This window comes from Urocampus carinirostris, chromosome 20, assembly GCF_059441175.1.
Source record: "Urocampus carinirostris isolate Australia breed hairy pipefish chromosome 20, RoL_Ucar_1.0, whole genome shotgun sequence".
Classification (NCBI taxonomy): domain Eukaryota; kingdom Metazoa; phylum Chordata; class Actinopteri; order Syngnathiformes; family Syngnathidae; genus Urocampus; species Urocampus carinirostris.
In genome coordinates, this window is record NC_142368.1 from 24,762,116 (window position 1) to 24,787,779 (window position 25,664).

A 25,664-nucleotide genomic window follows, 5' to 3' on the forward strand; every position below is an offset into this window, starting at 1 on the left:
AATAAAAAATAAATCAAATAATGGTGGCCTTACTAAAAGTTTCAGATCTTACTCTTAATTGTTTTATTTTCTCATTTGTAGGCGATTATAAAACTATATTATTCTTTTGTCTTTAAAGAAAACAACATTAAGTGAAATGTTGTTTGTGTACCACAGAATGTGACAAGTTACGTAAAGATGGCTTCCGCAGCTCGCAGTACTACTCGCAGGGCCCGGTCTTCTCCGACGCGCCACAGTCTGACGGCAACCTCCACGACCACGAAGAGGACGAAAAAAAGGTGAGTTAATTTATTTGGTCTCGCGAGCAGGCGAAGTATGTGCTAATTCATTTGTATTCGGCTGCCCTCTTGTGGCTCTAAGTAGGATATCGCCCTTGGACCGTTCACGATGTATAGTAAACCCCAGAATACAACATTAATTCATTCTGAGATGGGGATCTCAAAGTAAAATTATTGTAAGGTGGCGGATAAAAATCTATTGCTATTAGCTCCGTAAAACAGATCAAAATATTAAAATAACAAAGTATGTATGTCATAAGTACTTAAGTGTGATAGACGTGCATTAGATTAAATACTAATATAAATGAATCTCCATGTAAAATAATAATGAGATTTCATTTACCTTTGTCGTGATGCGACTTAAGCTGGTCAGGTGGTGTAGCGGGTCGATGCAGAAGGGGAAGAGACAGCAACGCCGGATTAAGAACAAAACTGATTTTAAAACTTACGCTGAAAGCATTGGAAGAAAATTCGGTGCAAAAATACAGTATAGAAATTTCTCACAATGTCTTTTTGAACGCACAAGATTCTGAACGGATAAAGAGAGATTGTGGGAAGGAATTCGCCAATAGTATATCTGCATTTTCATGATACCAGACCAGCGTTTTATATGAAGTTGACTAATAGCGTACAGGCATCTCTTGTCAAACGCATTAACACCGCAAATTGTACATTTTGAGACACAAAAAAATATTTTGTTATGCCTGATAAGTTATTTTGTTTATTTTTGGAAAAAAGCAAAGGAGATTTAATAGGATGCCACTTTGTCAGTTCGACTATTATTGCACACTATTGTCCGTTGTTTTGACAATTACCGTATTTTCCGCACTATAAGGCGCACCTAAAAGCCTTTATTTTTTTCAAAAGCTGACCATGCGCCTTATAATACAGTTCGCCGTATATATGGATCAATATTAAGTCGCAAAGTCTTGCAACTAAAGCAAGCAGCCGCCGACTAGATTTTCCCCCGAAGGCGAAGTAGTCCGCGGTGTATGCTGGGATTTATATACCGGCGTTTCATATCCTAACCAATGTGTCAATCATCATTTGAATCAGTCACTATTGGCTAAAGTTATTCGGAAGTAAAGGGGGCGGTTCGTTTTTATTATTTACAGGCTCGCATAGGCTAAAGGGGGGAAACAAAGCCTGCAATTGGCCAAAAAAGATGAATGTGAATCACAGGTTGGGTTGCACTACGGCATAGAGAAAACAATTTTTACTATTCTGTATTTGTAAATATTTTACTCTCCTGGATTTACTACACTCACGGTTGTAAGAAGACCATGGTGTGGGGGGGATTTTTTAAGGGTTATTGTACTGTCTTCTTTATTCATTATCCATTATCCGTTATCGGTCAGTTCATAATACGCTGCAAAGCCTAGTCTCAGCCAAAAGGCCAAGCTAAGGTCCTAGCCTTAAAGCCTTGCTGCGATCATTGCGAATGCACCGTTCCCGGAGGTACTGCAATACCGGGCCGATGCGTGGAGTGGACAGAGCAAGCTCGGTTGTAAGAAGGGGGAGGGATTTTTTAAGGGTTATTGTTCTATCTTCTTTATTCATTATCCATTATCCATTATCCGTTATCGGTCAGTGCATAATACGCTGCAAAGCCTAGGAGCCGGGACTCTTACTCTCAGCCTAAAGGCCAAGCTAAGGTAAGACCATGGTTACGTATCATTAATGAACGTGAAGGCTGCAAGAGAACTTAGGTGAGCGATGCGGCTTTATATTTTCCCGGTATCTTGTTTTAGAACGGTCTTGATGTTTCTGTTATGAGTCTATTTTTAAACTGAATTCAATTCAAAGTGTTTATTGTCATATGCACAGTAAAGAACCCCGTTTCCCTGCTCAATAAAATTCTTACTTTGCTGTCCACACATTTGCTAGCAAAAAAGTAAATTGGAAACTAAGAAATATTTGTTTGGTGACATCGTACGGACACCGCATCCGCTCGTGTCTACGACACGTATTTGCTTCTTTGCAAGCTTTCGGAATGTTAAGGGGGTAATAAGTTGGACTGAACTATCTCGCTGTTTTGTCGACGTTCCCATTGTAGCGCCTTATAATCCGGTGCGCCTTATGTATGGAAAATGTAGGACCAAAAACTATTTTTTTGGGGGGTGCGCCCTATAACCCGGTGCGCCTTATAGTGCGGAAAATACGGTACAATATTGTCACTATAGGCAAATCACATTGCTGTTCCTTGATTTTGGTTTTGTAACCTAGAAGATTTGATAAGATGAAAGGGCTTAGAAATGGTTAGACTTTCTTACGTAAAGGCTTTTCTTTCCGTTGTCTTTGCATGTTTAAAACCCATTGATGGCTTCTCTTTATTTATATTGTCGACTAAAATTCAAACAACATAAAACAAAAAAACCTTTTTATTGCACTTTGTTAGGGGACAATGCCTTAAGGTGAGCTTGCCGTATCCCAGTGGTCTACTGTAAATCCTGAGGGTCTATTTAGCTTTGTGTTTTTGGATGACCATGAGACGATTTTGATGGCAGCATGTTTCCTGTATTGTTCTATCAGTCTGTGGCGTCTTCGGTTGAGGATGAGGGTTCTGAGCCGTCCACCAGGCCGCGCACCCCCAGCGAAAAGGGGGACGTTCCGGAGGCAGATAGGACAAAGGCCCCCATGCTGCCCACCCCGGAGGAGAGAATGAGGCAAAACGCACAGGCCATCCCCACAGACATCGTCGCCATCAATGTCACCGGTACGGCCTCTATCCGATCGCAGTTTGCTGATTGGTTGATGATGATTGTTTATAGGTGTTGCCGATGACACTTACCGTAAAATTTAAACTAAAGAGCCCTACTGATTATAAGCCGCACCCAGTGCATTTTTAAAAGAAAACATATTTCGTACTTACTAAACCGTACGTGACTCTAAGCCGCACGTGCCCAAATTGAAACATGAGATATTTACAAAGAAAAACGATACACAAAAAGAGTTTTGATAATATACGGTACCTTAACCGCAACGGTGGGCCGCCGGACTTTTGATAAACAAATATGTGTCTGTAGAATGTTACCAGTATTGTAAAGCTTAAACTCTTGAGATTCAAGATATGACCATTTCAAAATATACCCAGCAGAGTAACATCATAATCCGTCTAAAACAGGATACCCGAAAACTACAAAGCTGAGGTAACTCCAAATTACGTGCCCTGGCCGTCTTCAAATTTTTCAAAAATCTGTGAAATTTGGCTTTGTTACATCAAGGACAATCCATAGAATCCAACCATGTGAACTATTTACCCCAAAACACAGGATAATCCAAACCGATGAAAAATAAACATTTCTGCTTAGTTGGACGTTGCTTCTGGTAATCCTTTAGTTTCGCCACATTATTTCAGATACAGATACAGATAAACAGACTCGTAAAATGATTGCCAATATGGTAGTAAGCGCTCCCCTCTTGATTGACACATTTTCCAAGATGAGGGTCTGTTCATGCTAGTTTTATTCATGCGCAAAGCTTGAAGTTACATTAAACCTGCTTCTTCCTCAACCCATATTCCACGTACCTCACTCTTACCTTTACTGCTCTGGCGCCCCTGGCTGCCGTTTGAAGAAAATGCATAAATTGCATCGCTGCATAAGCCGCAGGGTTTAAAGCTTTGGGGGAAAAGTCGAATTTTACCGTAATTGGTGGAGTCTTTTCAATAACATATCTAAACTTTGTTCAAAAATTAAAGCTGAATGATTTAATTTAAAAAACTGTGAGGAAAAATTTAAAGGACTTACTTTCAACAAGTAAAAAACAACAACTTTTAAATAAGTATCATTCATTATCTGCACCGCTTATTCTCAGTAGGGTCGCGGGGGTGCTGGAGGCCATCCCAGCTATCTTCGGGCAGTGGGCAGGGGACACCCTGAACTGGTTGCCAGTCTCAGGGCACACAGAGACAGACAACTCGCTCGCTCATTCACACCTAGGGACAATTTGGACCGGCCAATTAACCTGACATGCATGTTTTTGGAATGTGGGAGGAAGAAACCGGAGTACCCGAAGGAAACCCACGCAAGCAGGGGGAGAACATGCAAACTCCACACAGGAAGGTTCGATCTCATGGCCTCAGAACTGTGCCGCACACGCGCTAATCACTGCGCCGCCGTGCTGCCCTAAATAAATATCAATATATATTAAAATACATAATGGAAAAAATTCAGAACATTAATGTGTATTTCACAGAAGAAAACATGCCGCCAAATGATCAAATATGTATTCATAAGATTGATAAAAGACTAAGTGTCGTGTATACAACATATTCGAATATGAAAAAAAGTAGATCACTAGATTTAATTGAATACAATCAATTAAAATTTAGAAAGGATAAAACACTAAAATACACACAAAATTGATATTAAAATAAATCTTAAATTACTAACTTTATTAACTTTATTTATTATATAATGCAGACCATTTACCATTTAACTTTATTTAAAATGCTTTAAAGGGACACTGAGTAATATTTGACCACTCAATGTTGCTGTAGTGCATTTGAAAACGAGTGCTAAAAAGCACCAACAGAATACAAACTACTGAGACTCAAAAGTGGCCATCAAGCACCATTTTTGTCATATTTTTGACAGGCCTATTGTAAAGGTTTTGTTTTTTGGGGGGCACCCGTCGCCGCAATATGGCAGATAATAGTCAGCTCCCTTTAGGTGAATAGAAATGTTCTATTTTTTTAATGCAAACCTATATGATAGTTGATTTATTTTTGCTAATTATTCAAGTCAATATTGCTTTATTGGGCTTTCCCTTTAAAGCATGATTTGTATTGTTACTTGTATTTTCTTGTTACCGACTAATAATAAAAATATATTTTATACTATATATATGCTACATATTTATATTTTCTACCTTTCTTTGCTATGTTTTTAAGTTTCTGTGCATGTTTTCCTATGTTTTGCACGTGTTTCTTGCTAATATAAAACAAGAAAAAGGAACATCTTCTGAATTTTCTATGGGAAATTTGCAGGAGGGAGAAAATGTTCTTTTTTGCCACTCACACACTTACTCACGCTCGCCTCTTCCATGCATGCCCCTCCACTAACTGTTTGCCACTGTTCCTGTCTTGTCCGTGCACCCGCGTCCGACTTGGTCCAACCCGGGCTCGATCCTTGATCCTCGCCACCAGGCGCCGTGTTTGACCGTCAGGCGAGCGTCCGGCGCTCCTTGGTTAACACGGACACGGTGTCCCGCCGGCCCAAGAAGGCCAATCGCAGAAAGACCATTTCGGGGCTGCCTGAAGACGTGGAACAGGAGTTAGGTACGGTTCACTGTCGAACGTCATTTGCTGGTCGCAGACAAAACTGCATGTCTCTCCTAAGTGAAACAACAAGTCTCGCCCTGGCATTTTTTTCCTTTTTCGTTTTGGATTATTGTGCCATTTTCGACTTTTTCCTCTTTCCCATATTTCTTTGGAAGTTTAAAAAAAGGCTGAACTTCATTGTTTTTAACAACTTATTTGACATGCTTAGTAGACTCAACTGATTTTTTTTTTTTTACAGTACTATCATTTTTCACGCGTTTTTATTGTTTTAACTGTACTCTGTCATTTTAATAGATTTATAATTTTTCGAGTGTGTTGGTTTTCAGGTTATTTTTATTCTTGTGCTTTTTTTTTTTAGTTTTTTGAATGTGTCTGTTTTTAGTTTTTGGTTTGTTTTAATACAACCTGAAGCTTGATCACTTTTGTTCTGTTAAGCAAAAATTGGACATCAGAGCACTCTGTTCACTAATAAAGCCTTTTTGAATATTCTTAAAAATGTTAAAATAAACAAGGTTGGGTGCACTGTTGGAGGTGTCCTTAAAAAGTTTAAAGTTAAATATTTTCTCGATTAGGGCAGCACGGCGGCGCAGTGGTTAGCGCGTGTGCGGAACAGTTCTGAGGTCGTGGGAACCTCCTGCGTGGGTTCAAATCCAGCTACTGGCCTTACTGTGCGGAGTTTGTATGTTCTCCCCTGTGCTTGCGTGGGTTTCCTCCGGGCACTCCGGTTACTTCCCACATTCCAAAGACATGCATATTAGGTTATTTGGACGGTCCAAATTGTCGCTAGGTGTGAATGAGCGAGTGAGTTGTCTTTCCACGTGTGCCCTGCGATTTGCTGGCAACCAGTTGAGGGTGTCCCCTGCCCACTGCCCGGAGATGGCTGGGATGGGCTCCAGCCCCCCCGCGACCCTAATAAAGATGCCCAACAGAGTTCAAATAGCGCTTTATTTTCCACTGAGCCTATCTGCTTTTATCTTATTTTTAGTAACAGTCTTCGGGCCAGAACATGAGGTAACAGGAGTTGGTGAAGTGCTGGAGAGTAAAGGCATGCTCATCCCTGCAGTTTTTTTTTGTTAGTGGAACATAAAAATGGTGAGAGTAAGAAAAGGCCCTCTTCAAGAAGAACCCAAACGCCAACACAAATCCCCAAAAAGAGTTTATTCACGCGCATCTAAGAAATGCATGTACTTGCACGCACATCATGAACAGGCTGTTTCCAAATCCTCCACCCCACCTTTAAATATGATCATAGAGAGCAGCAACGCATATACGCATACAACACATATGTTCTTTACCTGCTGCTGCTTTATCATTCATATATACTGTAGAGGTAGCAAATCAGCTCGGTGGCCTTGGGGTAGGGAACCCGCCCCGATACTGTAGAGATGTTTGTTCGATTCTGGGCTGAGTCATACCTAAGACATACCCTCATTGCTTTTCCTTAGGTGCTTGGCGTTAGGGGGTTTGGTTACCTGATGATTCCCAATATTTGGCTGTTGCGACCTATTGGTTGGGTAGAATTATCGTCGGATCAGTGGTACGCTTGTGTATGGGGGCCGACCCCTAATTGATCAAAGAAGAAGGTAGTAACGTCAACATTTCTATTGAATTAAGGCAATAAAGCATGATATTCTTCATACTTTATGTAACAGCCATGAATAAATATAATTTGTGTTGTTATAATTTTGAGGGGGCAGGTGCCGTAGGGTTGGGGGAATAATGGGCAACGCATTTTTTTTCCAGTTTTCACGAGATATACTTGCGGTTTGTAATGTCTAAGCTTACCTTCGAGTCATTCCAAAATCAGGATTTTCAAGGCTATTCTGTGCAGCCCAGTGCCGCATGCTTGATGATGATTGCTGACTAATATGCGAGTTCTAAACCGATTAGGAAGTCGCCCCCGCCCCTTCTCATATATAGGAGCAAAACCAGAAGTGAAAATTAGCAGGAAATGTCATGAATTAATGTCATTGGAGTGTACTTTTGCCTGTGCAAGTTCTTCTATAATGCAATTTATATATATATATATATATATATATATATATATATATATATATACACACATATGTTCTAACTCGATATGTAAATTTGGATATCCAATGCTCTTTAATGAAATAACCTTATTTAGCCGCTCCAGCCATCTTGGAATATTCATGGGAAATAGCACGTCATCGCAATTATATATATTGCAGTTCCTTCATTTGTTTTAAAATTAATGATACATGATGTAAATGAAGTATTTCTTTCCTTAGTTCAATAAAATTAGCAGAGAGGTGTCAAATTCTTTGAAGAATGCATGGGTTTTGATCCCTTAACCACTAGGGTTGTAGGGGCACCATTTCCTGTGGTGTGTCTTGCAAGTACAGCTTGGTGGCAGCCATCCCTTTGCAGGCCAACAAAAGAAAATACAAGGGCTGTTTTTATTTTTATTTTTTTTTACTCTGAATTCCATCAAAGTCTGTTTCTTGATTTAGTTTTAAATTCAAACAATTATGTTTTAACGACAGAGTTCTATAAAAAAATATTTTATGGAGAAGTTAATTTTAAAAGGATGTACTGTATACTATTACAAGGCCAGTAGGATATTTGAATGGGGGGGATGTCATAAATCCCCCCCAAAAAATCGTGTAGGACTGGCTAATAACTTTTTCATTTTAAATATTCTTTAAGATTTATCCTCAAGTAAGAATAAAAATAAATGAAAGAATATTATATTGTGCATACGGATAGAGGTGGCCATTAGAAATTTTGTATTACAACCTTTAAGCGAATTGTTATTTTCTTGTTTCTTCTCGACAGCTGCAAAAGGACATGGTGGAGAGCTCCGGCCGCATTCCATGTTCCTCCCGGGCCAGTACTCTACACTTGGCCGGGTGGGCAGCGTCAACTCTGCGCTACGGCGGTCTCGCACCCGAGATTCCAGCTGCCAGACGGAGGAGGTGAAGGTCGTCCCGCCATCCATGAGAAGAATTCGCGCTCAGAGAGGACAAGGCATTGCCGCCCAGATGGCTGGCGTTTCCGCCTCCTCTTCCACGGGGAGCATTTCAGTCTGCAGCAGCAACAGCTCCGGCCACCTCACACTGCCCTGTCAGCGCAAGGGAGACCTGTCCCGGTGCAACAGTTTGCCCCGCCAAGGGGCCAGGGTGTCCCTCAGCGCTGACCCCATTTGCAGCAGCACGCCCATCAAAACAGAAGACTGCTGCACTCCGCGGAGACAGATCGGGAAGCTTCAAGTGGACGACACGGCGGTGCACATGAGGACAGCCCCGAGGGTGGGCAACAGGCCCGGGTCGCAGGAAGTTAAGCGGACACAGTCCAGCGAGTGGGGCGGGGGTCCGGCATGTGCCGTGATGCCACACGCTGCCTTTCCCACGTCCCTTATCCCAAATGCAATACTGTCTAATTCGGCACAAGTGTTGACTCTCACAACATCGGAACAGCCAAATGCTCCGCTTCCTAGTCTGGCTTTCTTCGCTGAGCCCCTGAGCTCAGGCCCAATTCGGCTGGCCACCAGTGAGTCAGGGCTTTCAGACAATAGTTCACACAGCCGCAGCACCTTGGCGGCCACGCCTGCTTCGTGTCAGACAGACGATCAGTGGATCTACGACACACCGGAAAACGTGGGGGTCCTGCACCGGACATTGACCTCCAGCTCCTCCACTCCCATCAATCTTTTGTACACCAGCCAGGAAGCGTCGTCCCGGACCACCACAGATTCCAGCTCGCTCTACTCCCAAGACAACGACGGTTATTACACATCCATGCACTTGGATTCTGGTCTTAGCTCGCGGAGCCAAAACGTCGGGCAGGGGCGGGCGACCAGACACAGTATGTACGAGTGCCGGCAGGTGGGCAACCAGGACGAATATGGGAGCTTGTACAGTGACCGCTCCTTGTCCCGAAGCATTTCCCTGCGTAAATCCAAGAAACCCCCTCCGCCCCCGACTCGCACCGACTCCCTGCGGAGGAAGCCCGGTCCCAAGAAGCCCCTCGTGGGGGAGCCGGGTACGCTCAACGAAAGTCTGATGGCCAGCCTGCAGCAGACTTTAACGTTGGGGCTCCGGCCCGGCAAAGACGAGGGCGCCTCCCCGTCATCACCCTCGCCCAGTCCAAGCAGCGATTACGAGGACCCTTGGGTGCTGCGCACACGCAGTCAGAGCAGCGTAAGCGCCGGGAGCTCGGCCACGTCGCTCGCCGCCAGCGCAAACGGCATCTCCAACGCTTACTTGCTTTGCCACGTCACCCCCACGCAGAGCGAAACAAGCAGCTTGCGATCTGACTACGCCGACTCTTGGGGCTACTACATGGAGTACCCTCGGAATTACAACGACCAAAAGTCGCAGAGCCCTGTGGCTCCCACCACTAACGGAACGGCTGCCGGGCAGGAGCAGAACGGAAGAGACGAGCAACCTACAAACAGGAGCCCAGAAACTCCTGTTCAGGAGGAAAGAGTACCCGGAAAAGCCCAAAGGTCCTCCCCAGAACGAGTGTATAGGTTGACGTCGCCTTCTAGTGGTTACTCCAGCCAGTCCAATACCCCCACCGCAGGAACCCCAGTTCCTTCCGGGATCCGGTCCATGTCCCCTTCAGGAAGCCGCCACAGACCTAAAGTCCCGGAAAGGAAATCCTCTTTGCTCTCGTCGCTTTCCATGTCGTCGTCCTCTACTTCTCTCTCATCAACCACATCTGATTCTCTGAAGAGTTCTGGCCCTGCCGCCCAGACGCAACTTCCTTTCACCCCGTCGTCAGTTCCAACAACACCTTCAAGCCCTCCACCACCTTTCACTCTGTCACTGATGTCCAACATGATTATGGATCCTCTGCCCCCGTCCACACCGCAGAGACTTAGCCCGCCACTTTGTAGCCCTACGTCCCCGGAGTTTCCACCGCCCCCCTCGCCCAAAACACTCTTCCGCCCCAGCTCGTCCCTCAACGGGAGCTTGAGTCCTCCACCTCCGCCTCCTTTGTCCCTCATGGTGCCTCCGCCACCTCCGCCGCTTCCTCCATCAGTCTCTCCTGCAGTAAGGGCCACAGCCAAAGTCATGGTTTTAGACAGTCCCACAAAGTCGCCTGTGTTCCTGATCACGCCACTCGCCCTGCAAAGTGTTCAGCTGCGCCCAGTCCGAAAGACTCCAGAGGGTCACCTGCGGCTCACCTCGGAAGATTCGACTGCGTCCTTCGACCCTGGGTCATTGGAGCCTGGGGTTGAAAATGACACAACTGATGGTTTGGTCAATGGGAAAATAGATGAGCAGAGCTGCTCCATATTCAATGGATTAGGAATCCAGAAACCATTGCAAAGTGAGAGTGTCCCCCCTGTCAAACAGAAGCCCCCAGTTATAGCCATTAAGCCGAAGTTTTCCCTCAATCGTTCGCCGAGCCCTCCGGAGGTCCAGGAGGTTTTCTTGGCTCTGTCCAAAGATGCGAAAGAGAAGACACAAGATCAAAGTCCTGAAACTAACAGCTGTTCGGACGGGGAAGCCTCTCAGAACGAAGATGCCCGCAACGACGAAGACGAAGACAGTTCAATCAGTTCCAAGGAGGACGACGCAGGTCAGTTTATTTTATGTGTCTTATCTGAAAGAGCCTTTGAAGTTGCCCAAAGCGACAAATTTGTTCCGCTCGTTTAAGCCTGTTGACGTTAACCGAGAAATTCGTCCGCGTGGCATACTTGAAGAAGTCAAGTGGGGGACGCTGCTTATCAGCAACGCAGCAGCGTTCACAATTTTCCTCCCCTTGCTTAATTAACTGGCATTCCCCCTTTGGCAATGTAGGTTTCTAATTCTTATTTTGTATTACTTCACCAGGACACTACAGTCCTTTTCAGTCTCTTACCCGCCTATCGGCGGTTGGGTTTAGCTTCTTAGGGAGAAGCTTTTGCTGGCCAATGGGGGAGGGGCTTCGTGGAATCACAGAGAGGGAAGGGAGGGGGTTTGAAGGGAATGAAGCGGAAGCTGGCGCGTAAACGTGAGAGCGCTGGCAGTCGGCGGCGGGAGCGCATCTTGGGTACGGGCAGGACGGGCAAGGACGGGGGATGTAACTCGGCATGTGTGCTTGCGCCCAGCAGGTGACGTGTTCCACCAGACCTCACTGCCTTTTGACGGGAACCTGGAGAAGGGGAGCATGGTCACCCCAACTCCTACACCCACCCGGACCACTGAGGACCTCTTCGCTGCTATTCACAGGTAGGAGTTGAATGCTTAAGCGTTGGCTGTCTTCATGTGTTGCCGTCCACTTGTGTTTTTGACAATCATCCTTATTGATTTGTTTTAATCTTGGTCCTATTCAAGTACTTATTGTTGATAATGGACAGAAACTTTCAAATGTTGTACTTAAGAATAATGAAAAAGAGATATCATTGATCTTGTTTTGGATAGTTAATTGTTCAATTATTATTATTTAGTGGCTCCTAGTCGTAAAAAAAAAAAAAAAATCAATTCTTTAGAAAACACAACATTGATTTGAATAATAATAAAAAACATCATATAAACGTGCATTTTACAAATACCTGTAGGTTATGAAATTATTTATTTTACATCACATGAGGTTCACCTAGAACAGGGGAGTCAAAGTCATATGAATGGAAGCTTGATTGAGAGATGGGCGTTTTATTGAACAATTTTTAAATTAAAATTGATGAAACTTCCGAAAACGAACAAGTGAGCATATCAACATGTTCAGATAAATAAAGCAATAGTTTCTCATAACAAGCTTTGACTCAAGATATATTTCCCAATTCCTTTGTAGTGGCAGTGTGTTATTTTGAGTTCCTCCTAATAGTACACAAAACCTTTTGGTAAAAAAAAAAAGAAAAAGAAAAAAGTCGTTTGGATACTAGGCAAAAATACCTGAACCAGCATATGTTATTCTTTTAGAAGACAATAAGGTCAAGAAATTTGTATTTCTTTTACACTTAAGAATCCCAACCTAAACGTCGTCGCCATGTTTGACAACTTGCTGCTACGCTGTGCTCATTTGGCACTGGTTTTCATTTATATTAGACAATACAATGCCAATCTAGTGGTCAAATATTACACACTGGGGCTTTAAAAACAAACTTGTTTGCAACCTCAAATCTAAGAAAAATGTTCTTGAAAATTATAGTCTGTTAAATGTGCATATTGTAGAAAGTAGCTAGCCAATCGAAATTGAGGGGCAGCTGTACATGAAAGTCATGTTCGTTCTCACCGTTGCATTGTGGTAAATGTGCTATTGATGCGTGTAAAATATCTGAAAGCTGGCTCATATAATGACTTAAGATGGTAAATGGTCTGCATTTATATAGCGCTTTTCAAGTCAATGAAGACCTCCCAAAGTGCTTTACAATGTGCTTCACACACACACTCACACACCAATAGGGAGTCAGCCATGCAAAGTGCCTACCTGCTTATTGGGGGCATTAGGGATTCAGTGTCTTGCCCAAGGACACTTCGAGATATAACACTGAGGAAATTGAACCTGCGACCTCTTGATCCCTAGACAAGCGCTCTACTTCCTGAGCTAATGCCAATAAGATCATTTTGAAACCACCTTGGGGGCCAGATGTCACTCCTGGGCTTCGACTTTGACATACGAGATCTAGAGGGAGATGACATGATTTTCCGCCATCTTGTTGCTATGGGTACACCTAAATCCAAAAACTTTGTAAAAGCCTGGGCAAATAAAAATGGTGCAGTTTGGTCACTTTGAGTCTCTGTAGATTGCATTCTTCTTGTTGCACTCGTTTCCAGTTGCGCGCTACACAATACAGCGATATCTAGTGGTCAAATATTATACAGTGTCTTTTTTAGGATGGTAAATGGTCTGCATTTATATAGCGCTTTTCAAGTCTATGAAGACCTCAATTTAGTTTGTGTATTGATCCTGGGTTTTTGTATCAGGCAGATATCTGGCTTCACTTGATAGTATCTGTACAAATTGAAAATAAGTGGGCAGAAATGTTATGGTGATTTCTTTTTTTAATGTGTAAAATTGTACGTGTCAAACCTAAAGCCAGAAAAAAATGCCAATAATTTGAACATCCCTCAAAGTTACAATGGCTACGAGATCTTTTTTTTTCCACAACTGAGGACGGGACTCTTCTGAAACAAATTGACGTCAGGTGTCCTTTCCTTGCCTTCCATACCGCAAGAGACTCTCCGCCTCTCTTTCTGACATACTTTCCTCTTCAAAGAAGGGGGGTGGAGAGTGAGCGGTGGAAGGCACGTGAATTTGTCATGCAGCGCTCCGCTTGATTTTTCATGCACATGCGTCCCCCCGCGGCGTGGCTTTTCCACGCAAGATACTTAAAATGTAGACAATATCAGCACAGTGGCGCCACCTGGAGGCACGTGTTGTCATTACAGCAGCTGCCAACCACGAATTCAGCATCTCTGTTCGCAACCCTCTGTAAAACATTCAGGTGTGCTAGCACTTATATAAGGGAAGCGCAGAGAGGTTGAATGTAGGCCACTGGCGCAGATTCCGCTTTGCTAAACGTGCATGTGCGTGCCTGTCCTTCAGCTTCTGTTGTAGGGGGGGGGGCTGAGCATCAAACGGGCCCCCTCCTTCTCTGACATGTAATCTGAGGATTAGGGATTTTGTCTCCCTGCCGCCTCTATTGCAGCACAATATCTAGTTGAGGCCATTGCCCACAAAGAGGGGGTGTTATCATTTCAATCAGTCAAAATTTATTTCTAATGCACTTTTCCGGCAATGAGTTAAGACTCAAAGTGCTGTACAATAACATCCAGTGTACTGTTTCATCAAACCAAATACACAGAAACACACAATGGTTAGAATAAAAGATAAATAATAAATTATGGCAAGGCACAGTCTAACCATGTGCGGAAAGAGACCTGAGGGAAGCTCATCCACATGGATTTGCAATAATTTAGAAGCTTAAGTATGGGGCTCAATATGTAAGCGGTCCAATTCATTACATTACAATAGATTTAAAATTATATCTGAATTACCGTAAATTCCGGACTATAAGCCGCTACTTTTTTCCCAAATGTTCAGCCCTGCGGCTTATTCAGTGAAGCAGCTAATTTATGGAATTTTTCTAACGGCCACCAGCGGAGCAGGAGTTTAAAAGGTAAGATTAAGACCATTAGAATATGTGCGCCAAGAAAGACTGCAATCTCTAAACTTTAGCATATATTTCCTGTAAAGTTAAAATACGTTTCGATACTGAGGAAGATGCCATTGGTGGCGATAGTTATGAGAAGGAAGTTGCGGATGATCTACCGTGAATATTATATTTACGGGATGCTTTGTCTTCGCAGGTATGTTTGATACAATGCGAGCGTGATCCTACTAGCGTGTTGGTACCTTTCAAAGGAACGGTTTGGGATGAAAGTTATATTATTATTATTAAAGCTTTGAAAACTCTCTCGGTGTACCCTCTTTCTTCGTAAATATATGTAACCATGTACAATATGTATTTGCAACTGTATATTTTTGTAATGTATTTATTTTAGAGATTTATTATGTTATGTGTTCTACAGACGAATTAAAAATAAGGGGGGGAGCAAATGCGGGCTGATGGGAAATATGATAAAGCTGAGTTACCGGTAGATCTGTCTGTTGTCGCAGCGGACAAAAGTGGATAAATATTTTTCCCACCCTTAACTTTGGAAAGCAAGTCTGCATGATACCTTAATCACGGGTATCATTTTCTATCTGTGATGTCAACTGTGGTCCTGGATTTGTGTACTATCTATGAAGTTACAATTGTGGAACATACAGTCTAGCCTGGGTTAAGCTTGTGACTGTTTCTCATGCTTTAGTGCGGGCGCCCGCGGCTTATACATAGGTGCGGCTTATGTAAGTACAAAAGTGTCAAAACACTCAAAAAGTGGTGGGTGCGGCTTATAATCAGGTGCGCTCTATAGTCCGAAATTTACGGTATTTTTTTTTTAAAATCTTAAAATATATTTGATATATTTCTGAAATGGGTTTTATCTGTACAGTCCCTTTTTGTATAACGTTTCATATTATTTATTTGTATTTTACTATTATGATTACTGCAAAACTATTTGATGGACTATACATTTTTTTAATTAATAAATTAAAGGTCGAAGTGTCCTTAGGCAAGATACTGAACCCTCAATGCCCTGATACGCAGGTAAGAGCCTTGCATGGCTGACACCACTATCTGTGTGTGGTTGTAAATGGGTAAGTATGAAGCATATTGTATAGCGCTTTGGGACATCTGCAGTGATTTGAAAAGTGCTACATACATGCAGACTATTTACTATGTAAATGTTTTAGTATAATACTTTCTTCTTTTTTTAAATTAAAACAATTACCCATAAAAATTCATTTCCACAATCCTTTCGCGTTTTTAAAAAGCTGTAATGTGTAATTAGTCACCTGATATTAGTAAGTAGGGCCTTGTATTGCTAGCTGTAGTTTAGCTTTAGATTGTAATTTCCTTTCTTTTTTTTTAAAAGAGCAAGTATCATTTTTAGTACAATAATCCCTCATTTATTGAAAAGTTTAGACCAGTTATAAGTGAAATCTGTGAAGTAGAAATAATTTTTTTTTTTTACAGTTATACAATTGAATAAATTATTAAACACTGAAACCAAAAGGGTCAGCACGGCGGCGCAGTGGGTAGCGCGTGTGCGGCACAGTTCTGAAGTCACGAGATCGAACCTCATGTGTGGAGTTTGCATGTTCTCCCCGTGCGTGCGTGGGTTTCCTCCGGGCACTCTGGTTCCCTCCCACATTCCAAAAACATGCATGTTAGGTTAATTGGACGGTCCAAATTGTCTCTAGGTGTGAATGAGCGAGCGAGTGAGTGAGTTGTCTGTCTCTATGTGTCCTGCGACTGGCTGGCAACCAGTTGAGGGTGTCCCCTGCCCACTGCCCGAAGATAGCTGGAATGGGCTCCAGCACCTCCGCGACCCTACTGAGGATAAGCGGTGCAGATAATGGAGGGATGGATGAAACCAAAGAGGAACCAAATGTTTTACAGGCTCAAGCATTTGTTCAAGTAGAAGTACTGTATAATCTTGGTCGGCAAACCTTTTGAGTGGTTAAGCCACATTGGTTTGAAAACATTTCCATCGGGGCTGGGCGGGAACAAGAAAATGGCAGAATGATTTATTTATTTGTATATGCAGATGGTCTTTAATCCGATACTTTGCGGGGAAAAGGTAACATAAGCCTATCCATTTTTGTTTCCATTTACCTGCACAGGTTATGTTTCACGGTCTATTGTTTAAGAAGGACAATATCATCCAAATGCTTTGAAACGACTCAAATACAAATATATCTCCCCCTCTTAGGGAATTTGAATTAAAACTCAATGCGAAAGGAATACTTCAGAAGAGTTTTATTGCATGCGATTTAGCTTAAAATAAAAGCAAGGACAGAATAATGAAGCCAGCTATTTGATTGTTGCCCAATGAAAAATCTAGTTTTATGGGGGTACAAAAAAAAAAAGACATCAAAAGAAACAAATTTTAATTAGTAGGGCTTCAACATGTTAGCGTTTTACTATTTAAAAGTATTTTTCTGTTTTTTTTTTTTGTTTTTTTTCATGAAAAAATAAATTGGGGAACTTCACTGTTACGTTAGGCTCCTTTCTATAGTAGAAATTAAATCTTCTTTTAACCTCTGCAAATTCACTCAGGTGCTAAATTGAAATTGTATTCTTTAATCCGGTTGAGTGCAATCATTGTATTGCCTTCAACAGCATGTTGGTGACTTTGATTTTAAGCAGACTTACATTGAGATGGTTTATTTCCTAAAATGTTATCTGGTTGATGAATGGTAGTCAGCAAATACAGCTTTGGGAGTGACCCTTAATTTTGGTGACATGGACTGGCAGTTCACTTCTTGTATAAACATTATTTTATTCATTTTTCAAACCGGGTTCATAAAGGTGCCTGAAAATGCTTCAATTTTAAGGTTTTGTTTTTAAAGACAGGAAAATGCTTGCCTTGTGGATGAAGCGCTTGTAAATGCTTGAAATTCTTGCGGTGTTTCCTAGACAAGATTACAAAATAGGGGTTGGAGCTAGGGTTACAAACTAAGAATTAGGCTCCTAATCAGGTTATAAAACTGAATGAAGGGTTTTTAAAATCGGGTTGGGGCTAGGGTTACGGCTAGACTTAGGTGTAGGGTTAGGAACTAGGGTTAGAGCTCCATATTAGGATTCTTAACTGAATGTAGGGTTTAGAGCTACGGTTATGGTTTGAAACAGGTAGGGCTAGGAACTAGGGTTAAGCTTTATGTTACGGTTCTAAACTCAATTGTAAGGCTCCAAAATGGGTTTAGAGCTGGGGTTATGTTTCAAAACTGAGTTAGGGCTAGGGTTATAGCTAGGATTAGATGTAGAGCTATGGCTGTGCCTGCAAGTTCGAGTTTAAACTGTTATCAGAGTTCCAAAATGAGGTTGGGGCTAATGGTAGGTTTTGAATATGAGGTTAAGGCTCATGTTCTTTTGACTGGTGCTGGATTTCTTCTTTTAAAGGTATTGGAAAAAATGCAAAATTGGCTTTGAAAGTACATAAATGGTGCTTGAATTTGGCCATGAAGAAGGTGTCCGAACCCTGTACAAATAACTTCTGTACTGTCAAAAAAGCAAGGTCAATGTCTAGCAGATCAGAATGCATAACACATTGCACGACGCAAATCTGTGAAAAGTAAACTGCGTTATAGTGAGGCAGTACTATACATTTGTCTCAATGAATTAATTGATGAAAGGTGGAAGTGTCCTTAGGCAAGACACTGAACCCTTAATACCCTGATACTCAGGTAGGCGCCACCAACCTATGGCCTGGAAATGTCCTCCAGGTTTCAGTTTTAGTCCAGACCCAGAGTTTTATGTGGGACATATTTTCTGAAAGAAAAAGACCTAATTTTGTGTCGCTCGCAGGTCAAAGCGGAAGGTTCTGGGTCGCAAAGAGTCCGAAGAGGAAAAGCCTCGATCGGGCAGTCAGTCGCAGTCGCCCCCCATGACGCCCCCCTGCGGGTCTCCCGTCTCCCCAGCAACCGCCACGCGTCCGCCAGGCTCCATCCAGCGACAACTTCGCAAATCGTCCACCAGCAGCGACAATTTCAAAGCGCTTCTCCTCAAGAAGGGAAGCCGTACAGAGAGCGGTTTCCGAATGTCCGCTGCCGAAATGCTCCGTTCTACAGACCCCCGTTCGCAACGCACGCGCTCTGAACCCGGCGAGGCCCACACCCCGCTGTCGTCACCCCCCCGCAGCCCCCGCGCCTCACCCGGCCGGGTCACTTTGCGGGCGGCGGAAGAGTGGGCCCGCTGCGAGGCGCTCGCCCTCTCCCCCGGAGCCTCCTCCGCCTTCAAGTACGGTCGCTCCAGGACACCCCCTTCGGCCGCCAGCAGCAAGTACAACGCCCGCTGTCGGATCCTCAGCAGCCCCATGACAGTCATTTGTGAGCGGGACGGCGAGTACGCGGAAGCTAATGGCACTTTATCTGACGAAGGAGGGAGTTAAGGTGGGACCCAAATGGGGCCGCGGGGTTTTTACAGTTTGACGATATTTGTGTTTGGATCTGTTGTTGTTTACGTTCTTTTGTCAAGACTCCTTTCATCCTTAACGGACAGATGCATCAGTCAAGTACATGGAGGACCAATACTGTCAAATGCAGAAAATAAATACCTACTAATTAGAGGAGCCTGATCTGGGCCCCAGGGTATCAGAGCCTAACACAGCCCAAGCCCAACAAATTTGATTTGCCAGATCGCGGCCAAAGTAAACCCACATTTTCATGTTTTATATGTGAGGACTCGAGAAGGAAGTGTGATTTTGGCGATTTTGGGGCTGGGCTGGGTTTAGGATCTTACCTCTACTACAAACATATGCCATATTTATAAGTGAACACAAATATTTCACATAGCTAAATATGCCATAAATACAATGAATTCATGTATTTATACACTTTTGGTTGTGTATTTTGTCTCAAAAAAATGTTATTCCAATGAAGGGGCAGTACAAACTGGCTGAGCTTTTCACCTATTGGTTAGTTGTCAAGTGCATCAATGAAAAGCAACGCCTTGCTTCTTAGCAGCAGCTAGCAGCAATCACTGATCAGCCAATTTGACCCACCCTTATTATTTTACTCACGTTTTTGAGACAACTACAAAAGAAATAAAAAAGGAAATGGCAAGAAGCAATAGATGAACAGTCATTATGTCATATATTCAGGTATTACACAAGGGGCACAAGACCACTATATATTCCTAAAAGGCAGAACAATTACCATATACAATTATTGAATTGTAAACATGCATTTCCATTTTTATCCACCATATTTTTCAGGACATATGGTTCCCTGTATTGTAAGTCACCAATTAGGGGTTTTTAGGTGTGCCTCATAGCCCGGAAGAAACGGTATTTATACGGAGCATAATTGTAGGTATTTATTTATTCCTACACATGGCAGGATCTGTTTTTGATAGTTGCCCAACTTTTTCCTGCCACCTTATTCAGTTTAGACTTAAGGGGGATGATGCCATTTAGAAAACAAACTGAGCGGGGGGGGGGGGGGGGGGGTTGCTACAAAAACAATGCTGCTCAAGTGAACACCAACAATCAAACGTCGCATGTGCACTTTTAGCCATCAGATACGACAAACTGACACCAGACTCCAACTCATGATGTCAAACACTAGGCCACAAATCAGTAAGAACCTAAGCTGCACTTATCTCCTGCATGTGGGAAAGGAGAGCTGGCTTTGCCATGCATTTTTTAACCGTTTCTGAAGCGAGTGAGTGCACTCACAACTACAAACTAATAACAAAGGCGCACTACCCTGCCTTCCAAAGGTAAATATGTGTACACAAACAACGCATTTTCCCCCTCATTGTTTTTTACTTTGTCTTTGTCTGTGGAATGTAACAAAGAAAGAAGTTGTAACTTCACAACTTTTTTCTGTCCCGCGGCTGTCCTCTTTCAAAACGTTTTTGTTCCCGAAGAAGGTTTCGAGTGACTTTACAAATGCGTCGTCTCCGTTTTAGTAGGCCGAGAAATTGCAGGTGAGGGAGGGGGGGGTTAGAAAGTTCCACTTCTACATTTTGCACTGTGCGTCCTTGTTCTTTATGCTATGTGTTAATAAGAAAGTTTTACTCATTACAATTGTGTTGCTAGTCCTTGTAGCGGTTGCCGTGGTTACCAGAATCACACAAGCTTATGTTTAACCGTCTACGCTTTTTTATATTGATGTGTTTGTAAATAAATTCAAAATGAAAGTTTACTGGTTTTTTTGTATTTGGCAACCCTTTCTTTAATTACATGTTGCTAATCATGGGAATCAAGTGTGTTGGAGGATGGTAACCTGCAACACCTGCAGGAGTACTGCTCAAGGACTACGATTGGCAAATTGAATTGATATGATATGATATGATGGTGGGTGGGTGGGGGATGCTATCAGTCACAGGACATCTTGTGCTTTCGAAATACTGCAGCTCTCTGCATGAAATTGACACCTATGTCCTTGGAACCTAGAACAGTGCATCTTTCTGAATCGGATCCATACACAACTTAGCCATTGCAAGGCACTATATCATTAAAATACAATAAGCATTATTTTGTAAATATGTGTTAGAACTAGGTATAGTAGAGACCAGCGGTCTCCAACATGGTGCCCTCTACAGACATTTGAGGTGCCTGCGGAATTGTTCTGAAACTAGCTTACCAGTGCTGGGTCATTGTGATTTTCTAGTAAGACCAGGGCCGTAGCCCCGCAATTGCACATAACGAGCACTGCATCAAGTGCCCAGGAGGGCCCCAAAAGAAATTTAGGGTCGTGAAAAAAAGGTTAAGTGTTAATATGCGCTGATATGGTTAAACAATACAAAAGCAGCATAAACCAAATTTCCAGAGAAAAGGGGTGAATCTGCTTTCGCCAGTCTCATGTTGTCACCCTCCCCTCCCAGTGTTATGTTCGATTATGCCTCATTTGCAATTTGGTGAACGCCTGTGCGAACATGGCGTCAAAACGGCAACGAGAGTCTGGAGCGGAGAAAAAAAACAAGAAGTGAGATGAATCTCATGTGTTGGTTGCCGGTAGTCAATGTTAAAAAAAAAAAGCTCTTTACGGTACTGTATTTCCACACCCTAACAACAGCCCTGAGTAAGACGCATTTTTTTTTTTTGTAGTTGACTTGAGTAACACTATTTTGAACAATTAACCTGATAATAACATAGGAATAACTTAGTAATAAGTTATTTTAGAAATTCAAATAAATTGCAGTTCATGAGCTACATGGACTAAGAAGAATCTATTCAAGCATCGATAATTTATTTTCTACAGGAAATACAACAAACTAAATTCCAATCTATGAGTTTGATAAAGACAATGGGCAAATAATGTTCAGGATTTTTTTGATAGCTATCTTTTTACCTTTTTATGTATTTAGCAAGCTATCAAGTACTTTAACAACAAAATTGCATGTTATTTAACTAACATTTCACCTTTATGTTAGTTAACAAGTCAAACGTTAGCCTCCTGTCCAACTATCTATCTCTTTAAAAAAAATAACTATATGGTATGGGCTCCAGCACTCCCGCGACCCTACTGAGGATAAGCAGTGCAGATAATGGATGGATGACTATAAATCCTGATATATTTCCGTGTAAAAGTGAGCAAGCTAAATGGCAATTATGTGTTTTAAAAAAAATTGAAAGAAAAATATGAAACAAATATGGACAGAGCTGCAATAAATTAAAAGCCTTATTTAAATATTTTTTAGATTTAAGAAAAAGAGGAATCATACAGAAAAGTTTAATATTTTCATTTAATATGTAAAATGTATCCTAAACACTATTTTTTAAAGCATTGGAAAATGTTAGTGTCGTGTTTTTCCTTCAACAGAAAACCATCAAAAAATATGATACATATATTTCCCTGTCCTATCTTTTACCATCTTCATATTTTGCTGGGGAAAAAAACTAGGTAGCCACATCCTGCTCAAGAGCTGCAGCTTGCTGAATCCGGGTTTCATTGAAGTAACATTTGGACTGTTTCACCTATTTGACCATCAGAGTCAATTAAAGCTTTAGAAATCACGGAGGCTCTTTTTAAGCAGGGGTTTTCCAATGTGGTGCCCGTGGACACCAAGTAGCTCCTCCTAAGATCGCCTAACTAGCTTGGAGACTACTTCATTGTGATTTTCTAGGAAAGTCTGATTTCAACTGACATTATGTTTAGTGGCTGACAGAGACAATTTAACCTAATATTTACAACCTGGTAATAACATGGTAACAAAGAAGAAATAACATGTTATAAAAATGCATTTCAAACTATTAGCCCTTTGTGCTAAACCATGACAAAATAAGTAGCTCTGAGCTTCAAAAAGGTTGGTAACCCCAGGTTTGAAGGAATATAAAATATGCTAGAAAAATGTTAAGCATTTTGAATCAAAACGAAATAAATACAAGTCATGTTTATACTGATTAAAATTTTGGGTTTTAATCATCAAAGGTGAAAACAAAAATCCATAGTGCAAAAGCTCTGTAAAATGGGTATATCAAGGGCATAGTTTTGGAATGAACAGAGGGGAAACATACCCACCGTTATGGATAAATCATTGTTAGGTCTCCACCGAAATTTTGTGATTACTTATAAAAAAAATGCACTTGGTCCCCACTAAGGCCAAGACCAAACCTACACCCTTGGTGTTTTTCTGAATCGTGGTGGGTGATATGGACTCGATGGCAGCAGTCGTGGATGTTTGGTTCAAATTAAACCGTAAATAACCATAACTACTATGATTTTGAAAAATATGCACTTTATTGCCGACTCGCCCCAACAAAGACAAACAAATTAAAACCATTTTAAACACCCAGAAAGTATTTAACTTTCTGTATGTGTTTATAGATTCTGGATGGCACAAATCTGACTATGAAAATTTTGTTAAAATAAATACTCCAAACCTAAGTAGGTTTATTTTTTCTTACTTATCTGCAAAAAAAATGACCTTATTGAAACGTGTTTGTTTTACAAATGTGAGCAATTACTTTTCACAAAAGTTAAAAGTGGTTTGCGTTGTTTGGGGTGTCCTTAAAAGAGTGAGGTTAAATATTTCCTCTACTGCGTAATACTAATTTGAAGACTTCTTGCTATTTCGGGCTGTACAAATAAACATGACTTGACTCTTGATTAAAAAAAAAATCCCCATGTAAGGCACTTCATCTTGAGCAATGTTGTCCTCTAGTGGCCAAAGTCAGTTACCTTCAGGTGGAACTATTAGCCAACGTGTGTCACTCTTGTTGTTTGGGCATTATAACCCAAACTTCGTTTGTGCGGTTGACTAGCTTGAAGGGGCTGTCGTAGCCCGCCACGTAGTAGGGCTGCTCGCAAAAAGGAACACCGTCCCGACGAAGGCTCTCAAGAAGCTTCAGCAGCTCTTCTCGCGACAACTTCTCATTGGAAAAGCCGCCATAGCGTCTGGAATCACAAGATGCAGGACAATTAGGAACATGCTATACTTTAGCCAAAATAAACAGAATTGGGTCAAAGTTCGACCCATTTGCTACTTTGAATCATGTTCTTTAAAACAATCAAGTCATGATTATTTGTATAGTCCCTAATCACAAAAAGTCTCGAAGGGCTGTAAAGACTACACAGGTTGACAAGATTGTTCCTTTGAAGAAGTACTTGAAGAAATAGGAGTTTAGGGTTGAAAATATTTTTTGTCAAGCCGGGTCTAGATTAAATAGAACTAATTTTAGGGTAAATAGCCTTCATCATATATGTGGGAAGCTTTTATGGTTGAGTTTGCTCGAGTCTAGTGATTGCGAAATTTACCACAAAACCACAGAAAATAATTGGTTTTAATGCAAGTGGAGAACCAAGATGCTAAAAGGATTGTTTGAACTGTTGGTAAATAAACCTGTTTGCACAACTTATGTTTGTTTTTATTCTACATAGTCTGTCTTGCTGTGGGTAAACAAGTGCCACAATGCATTTGTGAGGTGTACAATCACTTAATCAGGAGAATTGAAATAATTAATAAAGATAAGCAGCTGGCTGATGTTGACAGGTATACAGGACCAAATGTTCATATCGATCTTTCTGGCATTGTTGCTTTAAAGTGCCTTGTTATTGGGCTGCACGTGCACGTTTTTGCTCACCTGACGTAGGCGGTAAACTCCTCCCTGTTCTCCACAAAAACGTTGGGGTCATTGGGCGGTGGTGGAGCTCCCCGATGTTCCTCAGGGATGAAAAATGAAACTGTGAAACTGGACTCGCAAGCCGGGCCAGCTCCAGGCTCTACGCAGCACGTTACTGGAGCTGTCATTTCCACTTTGACTTCTATTAATGTATTCAAAATGAATATCTGGTCATGTAACGAACATAGCTTATTTTACCGGGACCTACTTTTTTGGTTGTTGCCTTGAATGTAGTTGAAGAGCCTGCGGAATCCGGTTCCGATGGCTTCATCCTGACTTGTCCCTCTCAGCGTGGTGCTGACCCATTTGGCTTTGTGATAATTGCGCACCTCATAGTCTACAGGCTTCGCAAAACAAAACAAAAAAACAACACAAAAGTAATAAATACTTTTGAATATATCCTCATTTATAGTGTTACTAAGCCACAACAGTAACATTATCTGCCAAATGATGCAACAGGTTAAAGCTAATACTACACCTGCTTCTCCGGCGCTGTGAATGCTGGGTACTGTAGGCCACTAGAGAAAAGAGCCTGTTTTACGGTTTTGAACATGGCTGTCAGTCAAAAATGCTTCGATACCCTCGTAATTTGATAGTAGACCAAAAGAACGCAGTACACCACCAGAGAGAAACTGTAAAATTAACAAGAATGCTTTAAAAAATATTTTCACGTTGTAACGTCGCTGCCACTTATCTGTATACGAGCTTGACACGGCCGGAACGAATTAGACAACAGGTGAGGGAGTCTCGGTTTTGTCTGTGGCATTGCTTCCTGTCACCTGATCCAAACAAAGAGCAACAATAGGCTAGAACACGTCATTCTCTTTAAGAGCATGATTTAGAAACTTTGTCCAATTTGCACGATTAAGTGATTTGAATATTGGTTTTTATAAAGAAAATATGTGATGTATTAATTTCAATTTGTACCCAGTCATTTTTTTAATAGTTACCCAAAAACCACATGTGGTC

At 41.9% G+C, this 25,664-nt stretch overlaps 2 protein-coding genes across 7 annotated transcripts in view; one reads left to right on the top strand and one right to left on the bottom strand.

Annotated features, from left to right (window-relative positions):
- The window catches only part of nhsl1b (NHS-like 1b), an 88,600-nt gene extending 69,400 nt beyond the window's left edge, over positions 1-19,200 (top strand). For 4 of the 6 annotated variants that reach the window (XM_088325470.1, XM_088325471.1, XM_088325473.1 and 1 more), the window contains 6 exons: positions 157-278; positions 2,811-2,994; positions 5,428-5,559; positions 8,362-11,115; positions 11,627-11,747; positions 18,434-19,200. In XM_088325470.1, the coding sequence (XP_088181596.1) occupies positions 157-278; positions 2,811-2,994; positions 5,428-5,559; positions 8,362-11,115; positions 11,627-11,747; positions 18,434-19,016 (3,896 nt within the window). In that variant the 3' untranslated portion in view covers positions 19,017-19,200. The remainder of the gene's footprint in view (positions 1-156; positions 279-2,810; positions 2,995-5,427; positions 5,560-8,361; positions 11,116-11,626; positions 11,748-18,433) is intronic. The other 2 variants (XM_088325468.1, XM_088325469.1) reach the window with 2 other exon arrangements.
- Positions 19,201-22,843: 3,643 nt separating this feature from the next.
- hebp2 (heme binding protein 2) lies at positions 22,844-25,477 on the bottom strand. The gene is made up of 4 exons (XM_088325510.1): positions 25,174-25,477; positions 24,904-25,039; positions 24,657-24,837; positions 22,844-23,970 (listed from the first exon to the last, which is right to left on the bottom strand). Exons 1-4 carry the CDS (start codon positions 25,246-25,248, stop codon positions 23,784-23,786), a joined length of 579 nt encoding a protein of 192 aa, XP_088181636.1. The 5' UTR covers positions 25,249-25,477; the 3' UTR covers positions 22,844-23,783.
- Between the last annotated feature and the right edge of the window lie 187 nt (positions 25,478-25,664).

What these genes read in the sequence shown, in the direction of transcription:
- hebp2 (XM_088325510.1), bottom strand. Translation starts at nt 25,248, where the DNA reads ATGTTCAAAACCGTAAAACAGGCTCTTTTCTCTAGTGGCCTACAGTAC. An exon ending in TCACAGCGCCGGAGAAGCAG is followed by an intron (nt 25,040 to 25,173) that starts GTGTAGTATTAG and finishes TGTTTTGCGAAG; the next exon opens with CCTGTAGACTATGAGGTGCG. An exon ending in TCAAGGCAACAACCAAAAAA is followed by an intron (nt 24,838 to 24,903) that starts GTAGGTCCCGGT and finishes ATACATTAATAG; the next exon opens with AAGTCAAAGTGGAAATGACA.